The 21,524-nt window shown below is 37.4% G+C and overlaps 2 protein-coding genes across 4 annotated transcripts; one reads left to right on the top strand and one right to left on the bottom strand.

Moving 5' to 3' along the window:
* The first annotated feature begins 3,263 nt into the window (after positions 1-3,263).
* Positions 3,264-11,023, top strand: LOC112563493 (polyamine-modulated factor 1-binding protein 1-like). Of its 3 annotated transcripts, XR_003099068.1 has the most exons (9): positions 3,554-3,841; positions 4,408-4,857; positions 5,343-5,675; positions 6,054-6,131; positions 6,298-6,504; positions 6,706-6,960; positions 7,097-7,171; positions 7,387-8,048; positions 8,370-11,023. XR_003099068.1 is itself a non-coding variant. In XM_025237413.1 (8 exons), exons 2-8 carry the CDS (start codon positions 4,480-4,482, stop codon positions 7,753-7,755), a joined length of 1,695 nt encoding a protein of 564 aa, XP_025093198.1. In that variant the 5' UTR covers positions 3,264-3,391; positions 4,408-4,479; the 3' UTR covers positions 7,756-11,023. The 3 variants fall into 3 exon arrangements, 2 of the variants coding, with proteins under 2 accessions (XP_025093198.1, XP_025093196.1); XM_025237413.1 differs by lacking the exon at positions 3,554-3,841 and adding an exon at positions 3,264-3,391 and having other exon boundaries at positions 7,387-11,023; XM_025237411.1 differs by having other exon boundaries at positions 7,387-11,023.
* Positions 10,655-21,517, bottom strand: LOC112563494 (N-acetyl-D-glucosamine kinase-like). Its single transcript, XM_025237414.1, is given in 12 exon segments — positions 10,655-12,725; positions 13,497-13,575; positions 14,013-14,113; positions 15,860-15,947; positions 16,443-16,555; positions 17,034-17,048; positions 17,051-17,112; positions 17,114-17,141; positions 18,043-18,184; positions 18,756-18,854; positions 19,203-19,287; positions 21,190-21,517. Coding segments are annotated over 12 exon segments (1,035 nt in total). The 5' UTR covers positions 21,231-21,517; the 3' UTR covers positions 10,655-12,543.
* Positions 21,518-21,524: the final 7 nt, after the last annotated feature.

The following is a 21,524-nucleotide window of genomic DNA, read 5'->3' as shown; positions in this document are numbered from 1 at the left end:
CATACCTCCTACTCCCCTGAGCCTTGTCTGTACCCGGATGTCCCCGTGACAAGCGAACCTAGTCCTGTGGGCCTGTCGCTGTTGATATTATTATTACTCACATCGTATTGACGTTGGTGACTAAGATCAGGTATTGAGACTGGCGTAGGAACCAGGGCAAGGAGGGCCGCCGCCCCCTCAACAGAGATAGTGAGGGGGCAAGATTGTGAATGTCATTGACTGTCAGCGTGAAGTTTCCTCTGACGAGGTCTCGCGACTAGCACGTGTATGACGCACTTTGTGTGACGTACTGGCCACCATATCGCCGTCAGCGAAGGTGAAGTGTGACGCACGCTCCGGCGTGGATGACGTCACACACCGCCTGTTTCGCTCTGTCCTTTGCTGGTCAGAGGTCAGGTGCAAGGACAAGCAAGGTTGTCAACAACCGGTTAAAAAAACGACGACAACAACGACACGGAAGTGTTGGCGACGCTGTGAGTGGACTGCTGTGACAAGACTCCCAGCTGACATGACAGCCAGTTGGCAACAACACCAACATGTCAAGTGATCAGATGTCACTGGCGATAACTACTGACCTGTTTCCGCACGCACAGTGGGTGCCCCTGGTGCATGATATCACGGAGAAAAATAACGACAAAGCAGTCCAACCAGCTGTTACATTCACAAGAGAAAGAAGGTTGGAAGGGTGAAGAAATCACAATCACAACACATTCCTACATTTACTACACATGGGTTCAGTCAGTTTTTTTTTGTGCTACAAAGGATTTTCCAGGATGTGCAGCAAAGATGTTCAGAACTTTGCTGTCATCAGTAACTCGCCCACTGGTCAATGCTACTGAACAAATGCACTGACAACTTAAAAATATGATGTTGCTGTTCACTTTTATTTCTCGACGCTTTAATTACTTCCTAAAACTCGACACTTGCAGACGACATTACAGAAAATGAGAATGTACTGATACATGCACGTGGTGTGTGTGTAAGCCTGTGTCAAACTAGACCATGTTTTTTGTTTTCGTCCTAAAGCTACACTTTCTCGTCTGTAAACAAGACCTTACATGGTCACCCTTGCCCTCACCTCTCTGTTGTGTGAGGGGGTGGTGTCTGCAGAAAGAGAGAAGAGTATGAGGATGAGTGGAAGAGTGAGCAAGTCAAGCAGGAAGTCATTGAGGTCATAACTGGCTGCTTTATCGGTCAGTGAGTTAATGAGGTCAGGGAGGTATATGAATAATCTGATGGAAATATGTGTGTGTGTGTTTGTGTGTTGCGTTTGTCTTTCGTGGATACCGCGGAGATTGAGACCAAAATGTTCTAGACTACATTGCACCCTATGGCGCCGTAATCCGTTTGTGTCCATCAAGGTTTATGGATCATTTGTAATGCAAGGATTTGTAGTATCGGGACAAACATTTCTAGAGAATGGGAATGTCAGGCAGTGTATGGAAATGGCATGCCACCATGCCAACATACAGCAACAGCAAGTTTCCAGGTCAAAGGTTTCTGGAATTATTCTGGAAAGAAAAGCAGCTTAATTAAGCCAAAACTTTACTGTATGCCAGAATTTCACGCCCACTAATTATACTGCACGCGCACACCGTGTCATCGTCGCCGTCAGAGACCTTGTGAAGGATGGGTTCACCACCATCCACACAGACACTTTCTGCGTCTTGTCACCCTAAAGATGCCCCCCCCCACCCACCAGCTATAGAGACTGTACGAAACACACACACACCACAGAACAAACAAATAGGGACTGTACGAAACACACACACACCACACACAAAAACATACAGAGACTGTACGAAACACACACACACACACACAACGAAACATACAGAGACTGTACGAAACACACACACACACCACACAACGAACAAGAATGTTTTCTGCTCTCGTATGTGTGTATATATGTTCCTCCAGGCTACAGCCCGAATGGACGCACTCAAACTCTCATCTTATTCATATTCATATTCATGATTCTTTACAATTGCTTATCACTTGTTGACGATTGTTGACAATTATCGATCAATTCTTAAAAGTAAGGAGTAACGATGTGTGTGATGAGAGGGACAACATGGTGTCACTGATAGCAGTTAGGTTTCTCCAATGATGTATTTATGTTTCAAGGCTGCGTGCATTTCCTTGTGTAACTTTTTTTCAAAGCACTCAGAGCTGTTTTCCTCTCTTCATTGTGTTATTGTGCAGCAATAGATTTGAACTGGTTTCCATTGTAACCACCACTCAGTCCCTGATGGCTATGTAGGGGTGGGCTAGTCGTACGAAGAACACAACAAAGATGGAAGTGGCCGCACAGCTGTTCATTTATTCAGAGTTTCACTCGGCGACTGGCCTGCTGTCTACTCTCACTTCCAAACTAAAAAAAACCTGCAACTCTCAAGCTACGCTAGTTATTCTCTCCCCGTCGAACGTTCCAGAACTATCCACCCTCATTTCCCTTGGTCTCGTCCCGACCCCGGTGGTGCCAGTGGACACCAGTGGGAGCTGTTCGACCCCTACCCTCTACAACCAAAGACTTAATACACTACTAGAGTGCTTACCATAGAAAGGTTACAGGTTCGTCACGATAGTTACATAGCTTTGACTTGTGACCTTTAAGGGAAGTGGAGTCACGTGAGCTACTGACGCCAGCAGCAGTGAGAGATAACAAGGAAGATAAGCAAAGTATTTGTGCTCTGCTTGCCTCGCAACCAGAAGGATCTAGAACGTGCCGGACTGACAACCGGCTATAGTTGTCTACTTTTCAGTTCAAAAATAACCTGAGCTAACTGGCGGATTACAATATTTGATCTTATTTTTTCCCTTCCTTTTCTTGGGAGGAGGGTCTATAATTATGGGTGCGATTACACACGCACACAGTCGTGCTGCACATCATTGCCGTTATCTGTAGAAGAACCAGAACTGCCACAACTTTCAAGCTGGTAATTTAGAGTTATTAATAATGAAATCTTGTTTTCTAATAACAAAGTACTTTCTTCAATGTCTAGTGGGAACTATTGCTCATTTGTTCTTAATTCCACATTTTCAGACTCCACAGCCATTTGTATTGATAGCCTGATACTCTGAATTCTTCGCACACACTGTGACACACACACACTCTTTCTCTCTCGTTTGGACCAGTAGAATTATTCGTCCTTGCCATTATCATTAGTCATCATCATCACCAGCAGAATCCCTTCTGGTGTCATCGATGTCATGACAAAGACACATTTTTTTTAATTGCGACCTGTGCGTTATACTGACAGTCAGCTGAGCCATCGAGGCCTACGTCAGGCAAGTGGGGGATTCCCCGTCTTTTCCCGCGCTCACCAATTGGTCACATGACGGACATGCGCAGTGGAGCTCCTGGCGGGATATGGCGAGGTGAGTCGCAGTAAGTACAACTTGTCATTTTTCATCAAATACCCATCTTTACTGCGCGTGCTTTTGTCTCACGATAGCAAGGGTTTATCAGGGGTAACCCCAGTAGGTAAAATCAAGTTAGAAATATTGAGCATTTTTTCGCTGTCCTAGGTTTTGCCCAAATAAAAGGCGCAATGCGTACAATGATGTCAGTGGCAAAAGTACACGACACTAAAAATAGACACAGTGGCGTGTCGTCTGCTTGTGACACACCGCCCACCTCCCCCTCTCCTTCTCCGCGTCACACGCCAGGGAAATCCTTGTGGCAGTGCTCAAGTATAAAAGGGCTGAGTGCTACACGAGCCCATACTTTCTTTTCGAGATTGTCAGTGTAACATATCGGTGTAGCGTCCTAGTGGGACAGAACATTTCGCGCCGTGGATTCTAATAAACTGGATCACAACACACAATGAAAACGCTGGTAAGCACCCTGGAATGCCATTTATAAACATTTTATAACAAGTAGATATAGAAGTCGCAATACAGTGCCCGCTGAAAGAAATTATAGTGTTTTTTCCCAGTGTTTTAGCATGTTGGGGCATATCCATGTGTTATAGTATGTTGTCACTCGGCATTTAGTTTCAGTTATAAAAAAACGGATTTTATGAGTATGTAATTTTTTCATTATACTTATTACAAAAGTGTCAAAACCACAAACTTCTTTTTTTAAAAGATGACTATAGGCTTTTTGCATTTGTGATTACAATACTGTATCATTTTTAGGGTTATTACTGTTTTCACATTGGTGATAAAATATAGGTTTTAAATTTCTCAGTATTTTTAATTTTGTTCAGGTACGCTACTCATACTGTTTAACCATGTGCCACTGAAATCCAGCATTTGTCAACTTAATCTTTAGTATCTGAATGGCAGTTATTCCTAATTAACAATTATTTAAGCAATGAGAAAGATTGAAATTAGAAATGAGAATAAAATATAGGGATGGATTTCTAAATATATGTTTTATGTGCTATGTAATTATTTCAGACTGACAAGTCCATAGATGATAAACAAGTAACTGGCTCAGGAAAGTATGTGTTTGTAGACCCACCATCAACAATGGAGGAAGAGCTAACTGGATATAAAGAGAAAGTAGAGAATATGAAACTTCTTCTGAAGCACTATCAGGCTCAGCTAGAATCTCATAAAGTGCGCCGTGATGGTGTAGAAACAGTCTCCAGGCTCCTGGCTGAGGCTCGACAGGAAAATTTGACTTTAAAGAAAAACCAGGTCGCTTTGGAGACAACAATCAAGAATTTGCAGAATAGACTTGTGGTGAATGGAATTTCGAATGCAGCTACAGAGGATGATGAAGTTATTGTGCCAAGTATGTCCAAACAGACTTTCAACAATCTAGCTCTTGAGAATGCTCGACTAAGGAGCATACTACACAAAGAGGGCAGTGAAAATCTAGACAGTATACAGAAAGTCAAAGAGGTGAGTAACTTTTCAGTTCAAAGCCAGTATTTTTTTCATTTTTAACATATTTGCTGATGTTATTGAGACATTTTGTACATAGAATACCATTGTATGGTATTCAACAGGTGCAGTGATGTTATTAATACACTTTTTGTATATAATATTGCCATTGTATGGTGGTTAAAATCTTGCTTGGTTTTATTTTGATATCTGCATCCACTAGTTGTTCAGTTAACACAATCTTGATGCCTTTATCCACTAGCTGTTCCGTTAACACAATTTCGATGAATGGAAAATTTTTTAATGCTGACCATACAATGGCTGGACTTTCAGTTATTTTGACAGTTTTTGACTGAGAAATTATCAACTATTTTAGGAAAGGGAACTGCATTCAGAAGTGGAATAATAATTCATTAGGATTATGTACCTGTGTAGTTTGAACTAGAGAGATAAAGTTTCAACAGCTTTCTCATGAGTGAATTTTTTTTTTATTTCATGCACAGGAAACGGAAGCAGAAAAGACAATTGAGAAACTTAGGATAGAAAATACTAGCATGAAGATGAAGCTTTCAGATCTAGAGACACTTTTCAAATCTTCCAACAATGATAAGGACAAGCGTCTCATTGCCTACCTGGAAGAAATCAGACAGCTCAAGGCTCTAGAACATGGTGGTACAGGGGAGCTGACAAAGTCACGACAGACTTTGGCAGCTTTGCCAACGCTTCGGGAGCAGTTGCGTGCATTTGCACGACATTGTCAAGACTTAGAGGGAGAGTTGGAAAAAATGGAGGAGATTCCAAAAGAAGTTGTCACTGTCAGCCGCCACAATTCTGAGGTCAGTTTTTTTTTTTTTTTAGATAGGTTTTTTTGCTGTATTGCTTTATTTTGCAGGAACCTATTGAGAGAGAGAAAGTGGGGAAAGCAGAGAGTATAGGGATGTGTATGCACAGAAAGACTGAAAGCTTAAATACTTCAGTAGCAGTTCTCATTGCGTAGTTGAGCAAAGAAGACATTTCTGTCAGACTTGTTGCAGTCTGTGTTTTGTTTTCCTTCCTTGCTCTTTTGCAGCATTGAACACTTAAAAAAAAATTGAATGAAAAAGTTAACTTTTTGAAAGTCTAGCTGTGAAGAGCAATTACAGGGATATCTATATTTTAAAAAAGTCTACATTTTGTGGCAACATCAGTTAAGCTAAAATATCTGTGTATTTCAGCGAAGGGACAGTACAGATGGTGCTGAGATCAGTCAACTACTAGAAGAGAAGAAGAAACTGGTGGAGAAAGTAGAAGAGGTAGGGTTGGCATAATTGTTTGTATGAGTTCATTACTATTTTCAATAGTTTGAATCTGTTTATTGGCCAGCATTTAGCCAAGGACAAGTGTGTATGGAATACACACGGAATAAAAAAATTAAAGTGAAAGTAGTTCACCAAACATAATTACCTTCTTTTTCAATAGGTCTCAGAAATGAACCGACGATGGCAGAAATACTATGAGGAACGGGAAAAATATACACAGAGCCTGGAGTTTAGGATCCAGGATCTGGAAAAGAGCTACAGTGATGCTCTACGGGGAGGGGTCACAGAAGAACTTAATAGACAAATGGAGCAGTTGGTGACAGCATCACGTGAGAAACTGGAACAAGTAGACGACCTCCGCCGAAAGGTAGCATTTAGGAGGGTGGAATCTCTCCTATTTTCCTTTTTCGTCCCTTTCAAGTTTTTATTTTCTGCTACAGACATTATTATTCCATTATTTCACATTCTGGTAACCTGTACATGTACATGCTTTTTTAATTTCTTTGTTGTCTCTTTTAATGACATAGCATCTGTATGTTTTATGTTCAAAATTTTATGTTTGCAATAGGCTGAAAATGAAGCAGAACAGCTGCGCCGTGTCTTAGGGGCCAAAGAAGCTGAGATTGTGCAGCTCCAAGACCAGGTGACTATTCTCTCCATGTCGTCTCCACACAACCCAGCAGCAGACACCAGTACCATTGAGTTGCTGAAGGCACAGATACAAGTGTGCACAGAGGATTTTGAAAAGGAAAGACAGGACCGACAGTTTGCATTGCAAAAGGTTTCAAGTCTGCAGGAGCAGATTTATCGTCTTCAGAACCAGGTGAGTCACATTTGATGGACACCTTTTGAGATGCTTTAAAAAGACTTTATTATTCCAAGTTATTTCACTTTTTTCCTGTGATAGACTGGGTTTCCTTTACAAGATAAAAGATTTGTTGTTTTCTGTTTACTTACAGAATGAACATTTGCAAAGGATTTTGCAAGGCCATTCTTTGCCAAATCGAACCAATGCTCAGGAACATGGACTTGATGTAAGAATTCATCTTTGACTTCTCATTTTTCAGTACACTTAACCATACCTTCCTCATTTCTGTGTCTCTCAAATTTTAAACTATTTAAAACTTTTTGAATTGTTCATGAAACTCAATTTTTGTTTCTTTTTCTCCCTTTAGTTTGCTTGAATATCATATTCACTGAAAACACATGATGTGCATTTTTTTCATGCATTGATACTTTTATTTGACAGTTTAACAATCTTCAGCCTCGTGGAAGCCTTCGTATGAACCTGGAATACGATGGCAGTTATCCAAGGCACAGACCTCGGCTGCATGGTAAACACGATTGGTCCACACCAATGCCGGACTTCCCTGATTCCGATGGGGAGACTCATCAAGAGAACCATGAGGCTGTCAAAGCACCAATTTCTCTTCCAGCAGCTGCATCTGAGCTGATAGCACGTTCACCCAAACCTAAACAGTCTCCCCCATCCTCCATGCTGATTTCTGAAGAGTCTTCTAAACATGAAAACTTTTTGACTTGCCCAAAGTGCAACAAAGAGTTCTCTGAGGAAAGACAGTCTGAGTTGTTGGCTCACATGGATACTTGTTGGGAGTGACCTTCTGAACATTTAGTTCCCATGACTCAGTGAATCCGCTGGAATTTTTTTTTTTTAACACTTTGTTACACTTGGGAGTCTTCTCCTTTTCTTCTCTTTCTTTGATGCTGTCTTATCTGAATGCAACATATTTTTTATAATTGTGTGTTGTGTGTATTTTAGTGTTACATGGTGATCATATCTGTGTGTTTCTCTGTGCTGTTTGTTGTGTTAAATTTGAAAATTTGAGTAGGTTCTGCGTGACTGCTGCATGTGCCATATTGAGCAACTGTTTGAAAACAGAAAGAACTGAGGTAAGGATGAGGCTGTGACCTGCATCACTGTGCAGCTGTTCATTTTACCTATATTTTCTAAAAATATCATTTTTGAATATACTAAAATGGCATGGAATCATGTCTAGGGACATTAGCATTTTCCTAAAATGTAGCCTACTACTTATGTCTTTAACACTTTAACTAGATAATTTTCTTTAGAATAATAGAAGTATCATTTTTAGATGAGTGTTACTATAAGACATGTTGGGCATCTATTTAATGCAGTGGTGTTTCAAAAATTGTTTTTAATGGAAATTGATCAGGAATTTCCTCTTTGGGGGAATTTTTGTTTTGTCCCAGGAATGGCACAAGTCTCAGATCAGTTTCCATATTACAGGTAATCTTGAAAAGGGCTTCTGCTCAATGTTTGTTTTTCGTGTGCAGCTAATGATTTTAAAATAGTTTCTCATTGTGCTTTTTTTATCCACAAATAGTTCAATCTTTGGAGAAGCTTCTCAAACTTAGCTTGATATGCTTGAGACTTCAGCACTTACAGTGTTGTCCCTATTCAATTTTCTGTTATTCTTCAGTGTGAGAAGAGGCACAAGCCTGGCATTCTTTTCGTGGTGGTGTTAGAAATATGTTGAGCAAAATTAATTCCATCAGGCTGTCGGATCCAGTTCTTACCCTCTTTCCACTTTTTTGGCTTTACTCTTTAGTTGTTTTTTATTACTTTTTTTTTCATGCAGACAAGCTTTGGGAAGCTCTCCATTTTTGATTCTCTATTGGTTGCAAGGTTTGCTTCAACTGTCTGCTTTGCTTATCATCTAGACTAGAGCAAACTTAATCTGTCTCCATCTCCAAGCCAGCATCCATGATTTTTAATGCAGGTTTTGATTGATTAACATCTTACAAGACAGTTTTTAGTGTATTTATTTATGTCTCAGCACATTTTCTTAAAAGATTGTTTTATCTTAATTTTGACTATTCTAGAGGCCTTTTTTGTGGATTTTCACTGTGAAACTGAACACCACTGCTTCAAATAGCAGCATTCAATGGCATGCATGAATAACACTCTGCCCTCCTACTCACTATAGAAGTATATGTTGGCAGATCAGCAATAATCTTACTGTTAACAGCAGCACAGAATAAGAATCTTGCTAACACCAGTCACATCAGTAACATTGAAGTTACTAGTTGACTAAAAAAACCAATGAAATGTTAAAGTTTTATCTGTTTTAGTCCGAATATTAAGATATATTGAAAAGGAAAATGATCCATTCTATTGTCGGCTTTTAGTATAAAAAATGGTTTTACATTTAAAAGTGGATTATGTGTCTGTGTGTGTACAACTAGTTGGACGGCAGATTGTCAGTAATGGTCACCATCCTCAGGGAATATATGTGTCTCCATGTGTGTTTGTGGAGGGGTTGAGGGATATATTATGTGAATGTTTAGAGATATGTTTTGTATGAGTACATTTCCTTGCTGATAGTTGTGTTCAGTGCTACATTTCTTTTCTGGAAGGAGCTAGTGCTCTTTCAGTTGTTTTTTTTTTTAATTTACTGTGACATTTTCAGCTTTTGGAGAGCCTTAAAAACAGATTCAATAGACAACAGAAATTGACTTTGTTCCCTAGTCTTGTACTAGCAGCATTATGCATGTGCAACACTGCACATTCCATAACTTATGTTGCTCAAGACCCATTTTGTAGACTGGTATTGTCAGAATATGTCATCAATGTATTATTTTTTACTTATAAATTTAGAAGTCCATTGGAATAAATTTTGTGATTTTGATGATGAGTGGTCAGTAACATGATGTGCTGCATACAGAGCTGCCTACAACTTGGCATTTTTGGGAGACCTCTGCCTAGTACACGTAACAGCTTTGGAAGCAGATCATTTACTGTGCCATCATCTTTGCTTGGAAAGAAAAAGAACAAAACCCCCATCTACTTTTCTCTGTTACAATTCTGAGACCTTTATGCGAGTCCATTAGACTTATTTATTTCCCAAAAATTCAATCCATTTCTGTTGTCAGCGTAAACCTGTAACCTTTTAAGGAAAAAAGCGTGATATGTGAGAGTCTTCAATAATGGGTGCAATATATGTGATGGGATTGCTGGGGTACAAAGGAGTTTTCTCCCCTTTATTTCCTTTCAGTTATTTCTGCTTTGTGATTGTTAACTGAAAAAGTCTCTGTGCCAAGTATCAGGCCTTTTATAAAATTCATTTCTACCAGTAGATACTTAGCATATTGAGAACTAATCACATAACAACGAAACATATGTAGACAGTTTGAAAAGAATTGGTCGCTTGAAGAAGTTTAAATTTTGTAACATTTGACAATGTAATTCTAGTACCTTTACTGTTGCTATTTTTCTTATGGTTATAGAAGGCTTTGCCAAGCAATTCTTTATCACTTTGTTAATTTTTTTTTTGAGATTGTAGATGTTTACAGTATAATTGTGTTGCATATTCAGGGCTTCTGCTAAGGCTAAATTCTTTGGGGTCCCAATGACCCCTTCTTCAGATTTTTAAGGGGTCCCTGTTCTTCGCCGAAATTTGAAGGGGACCCCACTGACGAAAATTGAAGGGGCCCTCCAAACTTTTAATGCGTACTGTACACAATTTTTTGCGTAAGCAGAAGCCATGATATATATACTACTGGCTATAAAAGGCTAATCTGGCTGCAAATATTGCTATTATACTAAAGGCCAGCATGTGTCATAGGGTATAAACATAATACATAGGTTGTGATACTCAGTTGACCGAAGATGACATTTTCTAGGCCCAGCATAGCTTGATAAGTGTTTGTGGAAAATGTTGCGTACTTTTTCACTCAAGAATTCACTGAAATTTTTTGGGAAAAAAATCATACGGAGGACTGTCTGTGATCAAGCTGCCTTGTGTGAACTTTTCTTTCATTGAGGTAATGTATGTTTTGAGCGCTTTGATTTTTACTGTCATGTGGATATCACAAAGTACAGAATAAACAGTTCTGATGTTGAAGTCTGAGGAGTACTTGTTGTGGTTGCATGCACATGTATTTGGCTAAGAATAGTTCATTATTGTATGGGTCACTTGTTGGCTCATTTTTAGATAGATGTTCACAAAAATTGAAGACAAATTAATGCATACCAAATCCATGCCAGAACATGTACTGATATAGCTGCTGATGCTTGAGAACATGGAGGACTTGAGTCCCTACCTCAGCTGAAGAGTCTCATCAGTGAGGTTAAGCAATGACTGAAACAGCGGGCAGATGTTAACCAGATCCTGTGTGCATTAGAGGTTATGACATATCTCTCACACACACACATATACACACAACATATGTGGAAGACAATAAGCATTTATCTCCATTTAATTGGTATCAACATTTAACTTGCTCTGAGCATTACTAATGCTTAGTTTCCTTTAGGTGTTGTACAGACACAATGTTGAGGCCATCTGGTTGCTAGGAGTAATGCATCAACACATTCACATATATGCATATCTCAATGATGAGCACTTTATTGCATATTTAATCCTGTTCAATTTTCAGTTTATAACATTTATGAGAAAAAAGGTGGTGTATAAAATAACCTGTTCTGTATAAATAACTTTATGACATGGTGTTATATTTGAGGCACAATATAGCAGTCATAAATTCACATATATCATGAATCGTTAGGACAATTCCCCCAAAACTTTTCTCCTGAAGCCACAAAAGCAGCAAAATACATGACAGACACAGGTAAATAGTTGCAACATATCCCAAGATAATCATGTCAAGCTGGTCCAAATGCAAATGCATCAACGAATGTATTTTCTGTTGCTTTTATTCTGGTTTCTCACTGGACGCTTGTGAGAAACTCTTAATCCATGAAGTATCAACCTAGGATTTTTGTTGTCTTTAACATCTTTGTCAATCACATCTTAACATGAATGCGACAAAAAGTGAATACTTTGTGATAAAAGATATGACAATGTTTAATGGACTATGAGATGTACACAAATTTCATGTCAATTTCTGGAATTTTTTGCAATGAAATAAGGGAAACATTTTTTTAAAAAAAGGACAAATATTGAGAAAAAACTATCAAATTTGTGCTCATTTACTACAGCCATAATCATAAACTAAAATTTTCAAGAGGCTGAAAATGTAAGTGGTCCCACAATAATAATCATGTACCAAAATTGTCACAATTCAAAAGTGCCTCCTAGTCATTCATGTTAAAGGATGTTCTGCTAGAGACAAAAGAATATTATTTTCATTGCAGTTTACCATGATTATACTGACAAGGGTATGAGATGAACAGCTGAGATCACACAACATTGTACGAGAACTTTTAGCATAGTCATGTCATTGACAAAACGAACATTTTTCAGACACTGTTGATATTATCTTTCTTTTTGTTATACACTCTACATATTAGTTGCTTGAATACATTATCAAACATAAGCAAATTTGTCATGATGCAAGGCCAGCTTTGTGGACTTCATATGTAACCCCATTTAATGTCTGTTATGGTTTGTGTGTGGGTCACTTAGGAAAATTTAGCAGTGTAAAAAGTCTGTGCATAAGTACTGTAGTCCATTGGCAGTGGGCATTCTGCAGCTTGTGCTCCTAAGGCGGCTGCCCCCACTGCAGCAGAGGTCTGGAGTGTCAGCAAACTAACTTCACAGATGCCTAACCCTGGACCTCTTTCCTTCATGACTGCTTCGAAACCTGTGTGAAACAAAGGGTATTTTACTGAACAGAAAAATCTGTGTGAGATCATGGGCATCACAAACCTCTAAAACCAAATGGGAAATTCTCAAAAATGTCCCAATAACTTTACACCTCTACAAACACATTAACATATGATAATATATATATAGCCAATGTCAAAGTCCAGTGGCTTAACATATTCTTAACGGGCTTAAACTTTTGTAAAAAGAACAGTTGTTAAGCTTTAACAGGTTGACAAGTTTTGGGAACATGGGCAACTTTTTTTTTTTAAACACAATTTAAAGAAGTAAAGGGGATGCAACTACTGTCAAAGAGTTTTTCTAATTGAGTTCTCTCCCTTTAACCCTATTAAAGTCTCTCGTGTGTGGATATTTTTAATATAGAAGGCTAGGTACAATTTTCAAGTTGTGTAGATCCAATGTAGTGAAGTAACTGAACAAGTGTGTTACAATGTTTAATACTTTTTAATAAATATTTAATTCCTCTTTATTATTAAGGTTGAACAGGATCTTTCCTATCACTATTATTCTCCTCATCTGAGCTCTTGTACATAGATTTGATACCAGAAAATGATGAAAATATTAGTAGTTCGTAGAGATTTGAATTGTTAAAATATTTTCTAAATTAATGTAAAGCGTATTTATCTCAGCTAAATACTAGAGATGGTTTCCAAGCTTTCTTAAAAACCAATCAAAACTTGCTGGTCACATCTTTGTAATTGACATGGAGTTAGAAAAAAGTCAAGATTGTTATGTGGTTTTCACAAACCTGGTTGTAAGGCTTGCCAACTTTTGAAGACAGATCCCACACAAACAACATGAAGCCCTCCTGTTTGGCTTAGGAGTAGCTGTTAATAAAATTTCAAATCATTTTCAAGGCATGTGATGCAAACCTCAGAAAATATCCCACACATAATGGTTTAAGTTTCTGACTATCACTTCATCCCTGCACAATCATGTGTTGATAGAATGATTAGCTCCTAAAAGGCATCCTCTTTTTCAATCATTTCTAAGGTAGCTCATTTCATGCATCTAGCTGTTACATCCTCCCAGGCCTAAAATCTTTGAACCAAACTTCATATAAAGTCTTGTTCTAAGTACAGTAAATGTTTACTCAGATATGTGGAAAAATATTACACAGAACAATAAATTCTCTTTTCTGGACTCAACAAACACTGAATAAAACAAACATTTATTTACTCCTGTAGTCCAAAAATGGCTGATTGCAATTTGCTTTTGGGAAGGAAATATATTTACACAAAGCAATGCTCCATTCTTATATTACCTTGTCAATTTTGTTGGCAACAGCTAAAATATGCATTGCCAGCAATTTCCCTGCTTCACAGAATACAGAGCAGCACAGAGCATCACCTTTTTCAATGGCACCTGAAACAGTAAATCTCATATATTAATTAGAGGTCAAGGAAGTTTTATGTTTTATAAAGTCATAATAGTGTCTTTGTTTCTGTGTCTACTTTGTACTGTGTAGAGGCATTTTATGATAAACTGTTTTCTAATACATAATCCCTTTTTTTCTATTGTGCCTCACTACAAAAAAAAAAAAAAAAAAAGGGAAGTGAACAATACACAAATCTGATTTAAAGTGAAAGGATCAGATATTTATTCTTTAAACACAATTAAGCTGGTAGATGTGACGAGTGCTTCATAGATCATAAAGTCAATGACTGAGGACTGCACAGTGTTGATTCAGCCCCAGTCAAAAAAATTGTATCATCACAATGAATGTTTGTATTGCCTATCATCTCCTAAGCTGCTAGGTGTTTGGCATCAAATAATTGTGTATTTCCAGCATCATTCTTGACTCTACAAACGGCAGAAAAATAGTTTCAGAAAATATCTGACAGATATACCAAAGTAAACAAGAGATCAAAAACAGATTGTGAAATGAATATTAGGACTGTTGTTTTCCTGGTTGCCCTGTACACTCATACACCTATACATTTACTGTATTTTTCCTCTCTCTATTCTGCTTCTTCTACACCCCTTCTCATCTTCTCTCTATCCTCCCGATGTTCCTTTATCAGTACAGTGAAGCTTTAAAAGATTTTAAAACCTCTATTTTTTTTTTTTAGGCTTGAGTCAGTAACAGAATGCTGCTTAGCATAATATAGTCCTGCTTTTTGCCCAGAATGCTCTTAAACATTTTATAAACATTCACAAATGGTCGAGAACCATTTATAAACATTTATAAAATGTTTAAATGCTATCAGGGTGGTTGTTGCTATTTTGAACAAGGTTTTTTAAAATCCTTGTACAGTGGAACCTCAGTTAACGAACACAATCTGTTCTGGAAAGTTGTTCATTATCTGAAATAATTTATCATATAAGAAATAAAGGAAATATATTTAATTAGTTCCCAGCCCCTGTTGACTCGCTAATTAATATTTGAAAATTACAGGCTATGTAGGTATATGTTTTTAATGTAAACATTTATAATACAATATAAATGGAGTTAAATAAACATAAAAACATTAACGAAAGCATTTAAACATAAGAAAACTTGCTGTTTTAACGGCATGGGTGGATGGAGGTGTAGGGAGGAAGGGGTGGAATTACTGCTTGGATTCCCCCTTATGAGCACATGTGACATTGTAAAATCTGGGGTGACTTCCCTTTTCTGTGGCATTGAGGTTGAAGGAAAAAACTTGTCCAGTGTCTGTTGCTTCTGCCTTTTTTGTAACACTCTTGGGTAATACGACATCACATTATCATTGAACATGTTTTGGCTCCTATTGCCTATCACACTGTTAGGCAAAGACTTTTCTACAGACTTTTCTTTGGAGCCATGATTGAGGATTATCTTAATTAAATAAAGCACAAAAATCACTAAATAAGAAGGATGTGCACAAATAAGGAACGACCAATCGTAACTGTGTCTCGAGCGCGAATGATGACATGTATAGTTCATGTGGCTGTTTGTTATCCGAAATTTTGCTCGCTATCCGAAGGCGTTTGCTAACCGAGGTTCCGCTGTACAACTATTTTACAATATGCTTCCAGGCTCAGGTACACCCAAGAAGAATATTTCATGGACTACTTGAGCTTAGAGATTTAACAGCTGATGAGTACAATCCAAAAATTCTGTCTGTGAGATTGTGGATCTTTACTGACCTCTGGCCAGCTCTTTACAAAGTCCTGCAATCCTTGATTTGTCAAAACCACTGTAAAGGAAAGGAAGCAGACCATTGCGATCATCTATCTGCACAAGACACAAAGTAGTTATTTGTAGATGAGTGGCGGACCAAAACAATCATCTATTTGCACAAGGTGGACAGTAGTTATATGTATAAATAGGGGCAGACCAACACAATCATCAATATGCACAAGACAGGCTGGTACACATATAGTAAGAGCCAGTCCAGACCAGTGGTAACATTTCTTCCCAGTTTTAGAAATATACCTTCACAACATAAAGGCTAAAAGACAATGATGTCACTTTTCTATCACTGTACAAAATTAATCACAAAGATTGTCTGCTGTTCTGTAGAATGTGACTCAACTCACATGCCCACTCCCTTTTACCCAGAATAGCTGATTTCTAGCAGGTTTCTGACAAAAAGCACAGGATAGCTTTCTTAGAAAGTTGTTTTTGTTTTCTTTTATAATTACTGTACAGATCTGTCAAAACCTTCCATCAGACCATGACCTTAGCTAAACACATTTAATCTTATCCTCAGGTATACTAGGATCTTACCCCAAAGTGGCTGAACATTGCTTTTTCAACAAAGGTAACATCATGTGGAGATGAAACTAGATTGTCAGCATGATCAAAGTAAACTTTTAGCGCCCTCTGGGAAATCCAAAAACCTGTAACAGGAAAATTTTCAATTTCACCATGACAGAAATGATTTGAGAAAATCCACCCCCCGTTTCCCCAAACAAAATCACAAGAGAAGTATCCAGCAATCTATCAGTAATAAGTGCATGCAATAACCAAATAAAACAAAAGATTTTGGTCTTCATGATATAAATTTTTGTGGAACACATAAAAACACAGAAATATATTTTGATGGTGTTGATCATCTTTTTAACCCCTACTGATATTTCAAACATCAGATAACTCTTACATTCTTAAAGCAAACTTGAAAACATGCAAGGCTATTTTTTTTTTTATAAAAAGAGAGTATTTGTCAGGTCACTAAGAAGATGTTACAGCGTGGGTAAAGCATATTCATTAAGGAGAGAGGAGGAATATGATCCTCTGTACTTGCATCTCCTGAAGTGCTTAATTGAGAAGACAGTGAGTGTGATAAGAAAGGCATGTCAAACGAGCAGTTTGTTTTACCTGATGATTCATCACAATGAGATGCCCCCATCCTCCACATCTTGCTTCAGAGCCGTTAGGATTGATGAGGTGAAGTTGGAGCCAGTGCGGCAATCAGGACAATTCCACCTAATAACGAGCACTCTTCTAGTCACATTCTGAATTTTTTATATTTCCGTAAACATTCAATCTCTATTCTCTTAAACATTCTTAGAAGCTGAACTATCTATAATCCATTTGCTATTTTTTCATTTTGCTTTTGTAGATTTTTAATTTTGTATTATTGTATTTGTATATAGAACTTTTTAAGAAAAATATTTTATTTCTGTGACATCTTAACACTGCAATATAATGTAATATGCCATACTGCACACAGTGACTTCACTTATAATAAGAGATCAGGATCATCACTGCTGCAGCTCACCTTCATGCAGCACTGCTTTTCATTCACGTCTATATTTCTGATCCTCCACTATAAGATCAACCTATATAAACTAACCACTGGCAGGATCTGCTAAACAACTTTTTTCCAATTTACATGAGCAGCCCTTTGCAATGTTGTATGCAGAATAGGCGAAACCACGTCAGCAAGGCCATTGGTAACTTGCTGTTTGCTGATGTTGATGGGATAGCAACAATGTTAAGCCTGCTGACCTTATCAAGTGCCCTGGAGACACATCGGTATCATATGGAATGGATATCCATGCAGCAATGACTACACAGAGCCTGAAATTTATTCTGAGCAGGTATATACTGCTCAGTTAAAACTGTTCTTGTCCTTGACTGGTAAATTGTTGTTGTAACAAATCAACAAGGACAGCCAACTCTCTACATGGAATTTGTAGAGTGAGTGAAGAAATTTGTGGTAGACTGAAAAAGAATTCAGCATTTGGAGAAATCTCAAGGGATGATACATATATGAAACGACTGCACAGGATATGACTCTAGTGTGTGTCAACAAATCATCAAAGCTTTCAAAAAGGAGTCTTTAACAGTGTCATTAGGGTAAAACAGAGTTCACAAAATGCACCTGATGGTAGTGCAGTGGCCAAAGATCCACGTGTGTCTCCACAAACAAACGAAGTCTGAGCCAGTCCTGGATACTGTGTCTTGATGGCGGCAACAATTTCTTCTTGTGACTTGGGAGTATCCCCTCCACTAAGTGACATACCCTTAGCAAATAACAAAAGTACTTTGTAGAAGTGTGTTGCCAAAATATGCAGGAGATGAACAAAATGCGTCATTTGTGTCCCTTTTTTTGACAAATAGGAAGCTTTAGCACAAAGACCTTCACTGATTTCAAACTGGTTGAAATGACAGCAGCTCATAAAAGGCCTTTGATAAAAAAAAATCTAATGCCCTATTTTCTGTACCCACCACTGAAAATAGTTATTATTAAGGCTCCCTCAAGTCAAGTTTACAATGACAACTCACTACAAGTCTCTACCTGCTTGTGATTGAGATTAATGCCTACTCATCAGTTCAACCGAGTCATATGCTTTGACTTTGTAGACAACAAATTCACATAAATAATTCATTAGCATACAAATTACATCAATTATTTATTGTAAGACTATAAGGTCTGAAAATGTAAAAACTGCAGACGTTAATAGATTGTTCAATATTCCTCTTTGACTAAGTCAGGAAATTGGACCTGTGGATGTTTTCTTGTTTGAGTGCACACTCATTTGTGAGGATGCCTCCTTAAGGGATTTTAATTGTAAAAACTAAGACTTGACTTACCAAAGCTCTCAGACATGTACCTGCTTCAAGTTGAGCCTTAGACACGGCCTCACCTGCCATTGAGTTGATTCTTTTCACACATTCTTCTACTCCAACAAGCTGTCACCAAAAGTAAAAGCTGCAGTTCAAAGTACTTACCTTTCAAGGTATATTTTATGAAGATGAGCTACTTTTTTTATCAATAAGTAACTAATACTTTGATTAGGAGGATAATGCTACAAAACTAACTACAACAGTGGGACTATAGCGAATATTTGTTAAAAACAAGAGAAAAGTTTTGGTATTATTCTGCTTACTTTGAAAACAAGATCACTATATTACATATAATATTACAGTGGTTTGTTGTTTAAAGAACGAATCAAGGACAAGAGTGTACACTATATTCAAGTGGAAACTAGTTACACCTATTGTGACTGAAAAGTAAGTAAAATAATTATCCATCTTTACCCATTTATTTGTGCAGCCTCCTTCACTCCAAGCCATAATTTTCCCATCAGATCGTATAAGAACAAACTTGGAACATGTTGCTCCCCTGTAATGATCGCATATAGATTTCTGTGTATTTGGTTTTGTCATAATCAAGAGAAACCTTTCAAAATGATTGCTGCTTTGGCTATGTATGTGCCAAATACACATACTACCAAAATGCATTACCAAGACTACAGATTTTGTGCTGATAATAATTTTGTCAATTTATAAAATCATGCACACAAAAAACCGAAAAAACGAAAAAAACAAAAACCACACACTACCATATTTTAAAGACAAGATTTTCAAGGATATTTAAGCTGGTACTGAACATCAATGAAATGTCTTCTTGACTAAAAACAGATTTTCTTTAGAATCAGTGTATTAGAATCAAGGATGGAAGAAAACTGTTGGGTTGTGTGCATACAAATCGTAACACTAATACTGATAAAAATGACAAGATCATGTTTCAGCTACTGAAGTCAGAAGATGTTTCTACATGGAATAAAGTATTCTGAAAGATTTTTATTATCACAGAGTGTGATGGTATTTTGTTTGTTTAAGGCAGAATAGTGAAAAAAGATTACAACAGCACCTATTAACTGCATTTCCAAAACAAAAGGTAAAAAACCTACAAGGGGAAGGGAACATCAACATGCTACTCTGGAAGATTGGATTTTGGTGAGTGACAGTAACTTAATACATTTATCAGATGAGGTGCATTTAGGTCAGCTGGTAAAAGTGACCATAAGGTATTTTTCAGACAGATGTAGTAGGGTAACATAAAACACATGTGAAAGAAATGAATTTACAAAAATAAACAGTACTGAACCAACATAAATAAATAAGACCAAAAAGTATACAAAAAATTGTGTCAAGCCTAGAAAAATGTTCTTTATCTAAAGGAGTATCATTGACCCAAATTAGAATAACTATCTCGTGGCGATCAATAAGCAGAAAACATAAGGACGTAAGTTGTGATCCCATAATAAAGAAACTAAATGTAGATAAAACTCATGGTCCAGACATGATACCACCACATGTGTTAAAAGAATAAAGTAAATATCATATGTTTCAATCAGCATGAATTTTAACAAATCCCTATGATAAGATTTTCTGCCTGGAGGGTAGAAGACTGTGGACATATGGTAGTATTTTATTTTTTAAAAAAAGGTTTAAAACAGACTAGGTAACTATAGGCCATTGAATTTGAAATGCGTGTGTGCATAGTGTTTGAAAGAGATGTGATTGTGAATTATTTTATTATATTTAAATTATTTACTGATTTTCAACATGGTTACACATTAATTATAAGTCATTGAAGAGTTAACTTCAATGCTAGATACCGTATACTTAGGTTTTAGAAAGGCATACAGAACTGCAGAAGCATATGGATTTGGGGGAGGTTTATGTATATTAATTCAGAGTTTGTTAAGCTGGTAGAAAACATGTTTAAGTAGAAGTAGAAAAATCATATAAAACAGAAGTGTTAAACATACAATTCCCCAAGCTAGTAATCTCATGCACAGTGTTTGTCAACAAGTCGGTCACTAAAAAATATTACTATTACTGGCATATAAATATAGTGCTGCGTATCTTCTGATACAAATTAGTGGTCAGTGTGTGGTGCGTGGCCATTTCTCAAAGGTAATCAAAGAGGATGAACTTTGTTGTAATGGTCTAATCGGTCATGTGATCGAAAGATTGTGACAACGCCAACAAATTTTGTCAAAATTGTAATTTATAATGTCACTATAATAACCCTTCTTTACTTTCAAACTACTAAGACATTTTTTTCAATGAACTATTCACATTATGTAACTTCATACTAATGGTTTAATAGGCTATGTACTCGTTAGCATCGTGAACGTGTGCAGATTTTAACATGGAATAACGTTGTTGGCTTTTATATATATATATAAAGAGAATGGATTGACTTCTTAACAGTTATACGTATCAATCATACCCTTCAACTCCTCCGAAGTATTCAAACTGGTGTGGTTCCATTTCTCAAAGCGAAAGGCATGTACTTAGTCTCACGAAAGGCCGAGACAAACTATTAGTCGTCTGCTAAGACTGGCAGACGGAGGACCAGACCGTAGAGATGACAACTTTTTCTAAACTCTCAGGGATGACAACTGCATCGAGAACGAGTGCTATTCTCAGATCTTCACAACCGTACAAATAAAAGGCACATCTGCCTCTTCTTTTTATTTAATAGTTTTTAAAAAATGCCGTTGAAACAACAAGCGGCGCCCAGGCACACAACACGCCCAGCCTCAGCCTCGCGAGGACAAACAT

Source organism: Pomacea canaliculata, linkage group LG5, assembly GCF_003073045.1.
Source record: "Pomacea canaliculata isolate SZHN2017 linkage group LG5, ASM307304v1, whole genome shotgun sequence".
NCBI lineage: Eukaryota > Metazoa > Mollusca > Gastropoda > Architaenioglossa > Ampullariidae > Pomacea > Pomacea canaliculata.
This window is presented reverse-complemented; position numbering and strand designations above follow the sequence as displayed.

Coding starts and splice junctions, on each gene's coding strand:
- LOC112563493 (XM_025237411.1), top strand. Junction 6,961..7,096: donor TTTATCGTCTTCAGAACCAG/GTGAGTCACATT, acceptor GTTTACTTACAG/AATGAACATTTGCAAAGGAT. Junction 7,172..7,386: donor CTCAGGAACATGGACTTGAT/GTAAGAATTCAT, acceptor TTTATTTGACAG/TTTAACAATCTTCAGCCTCG.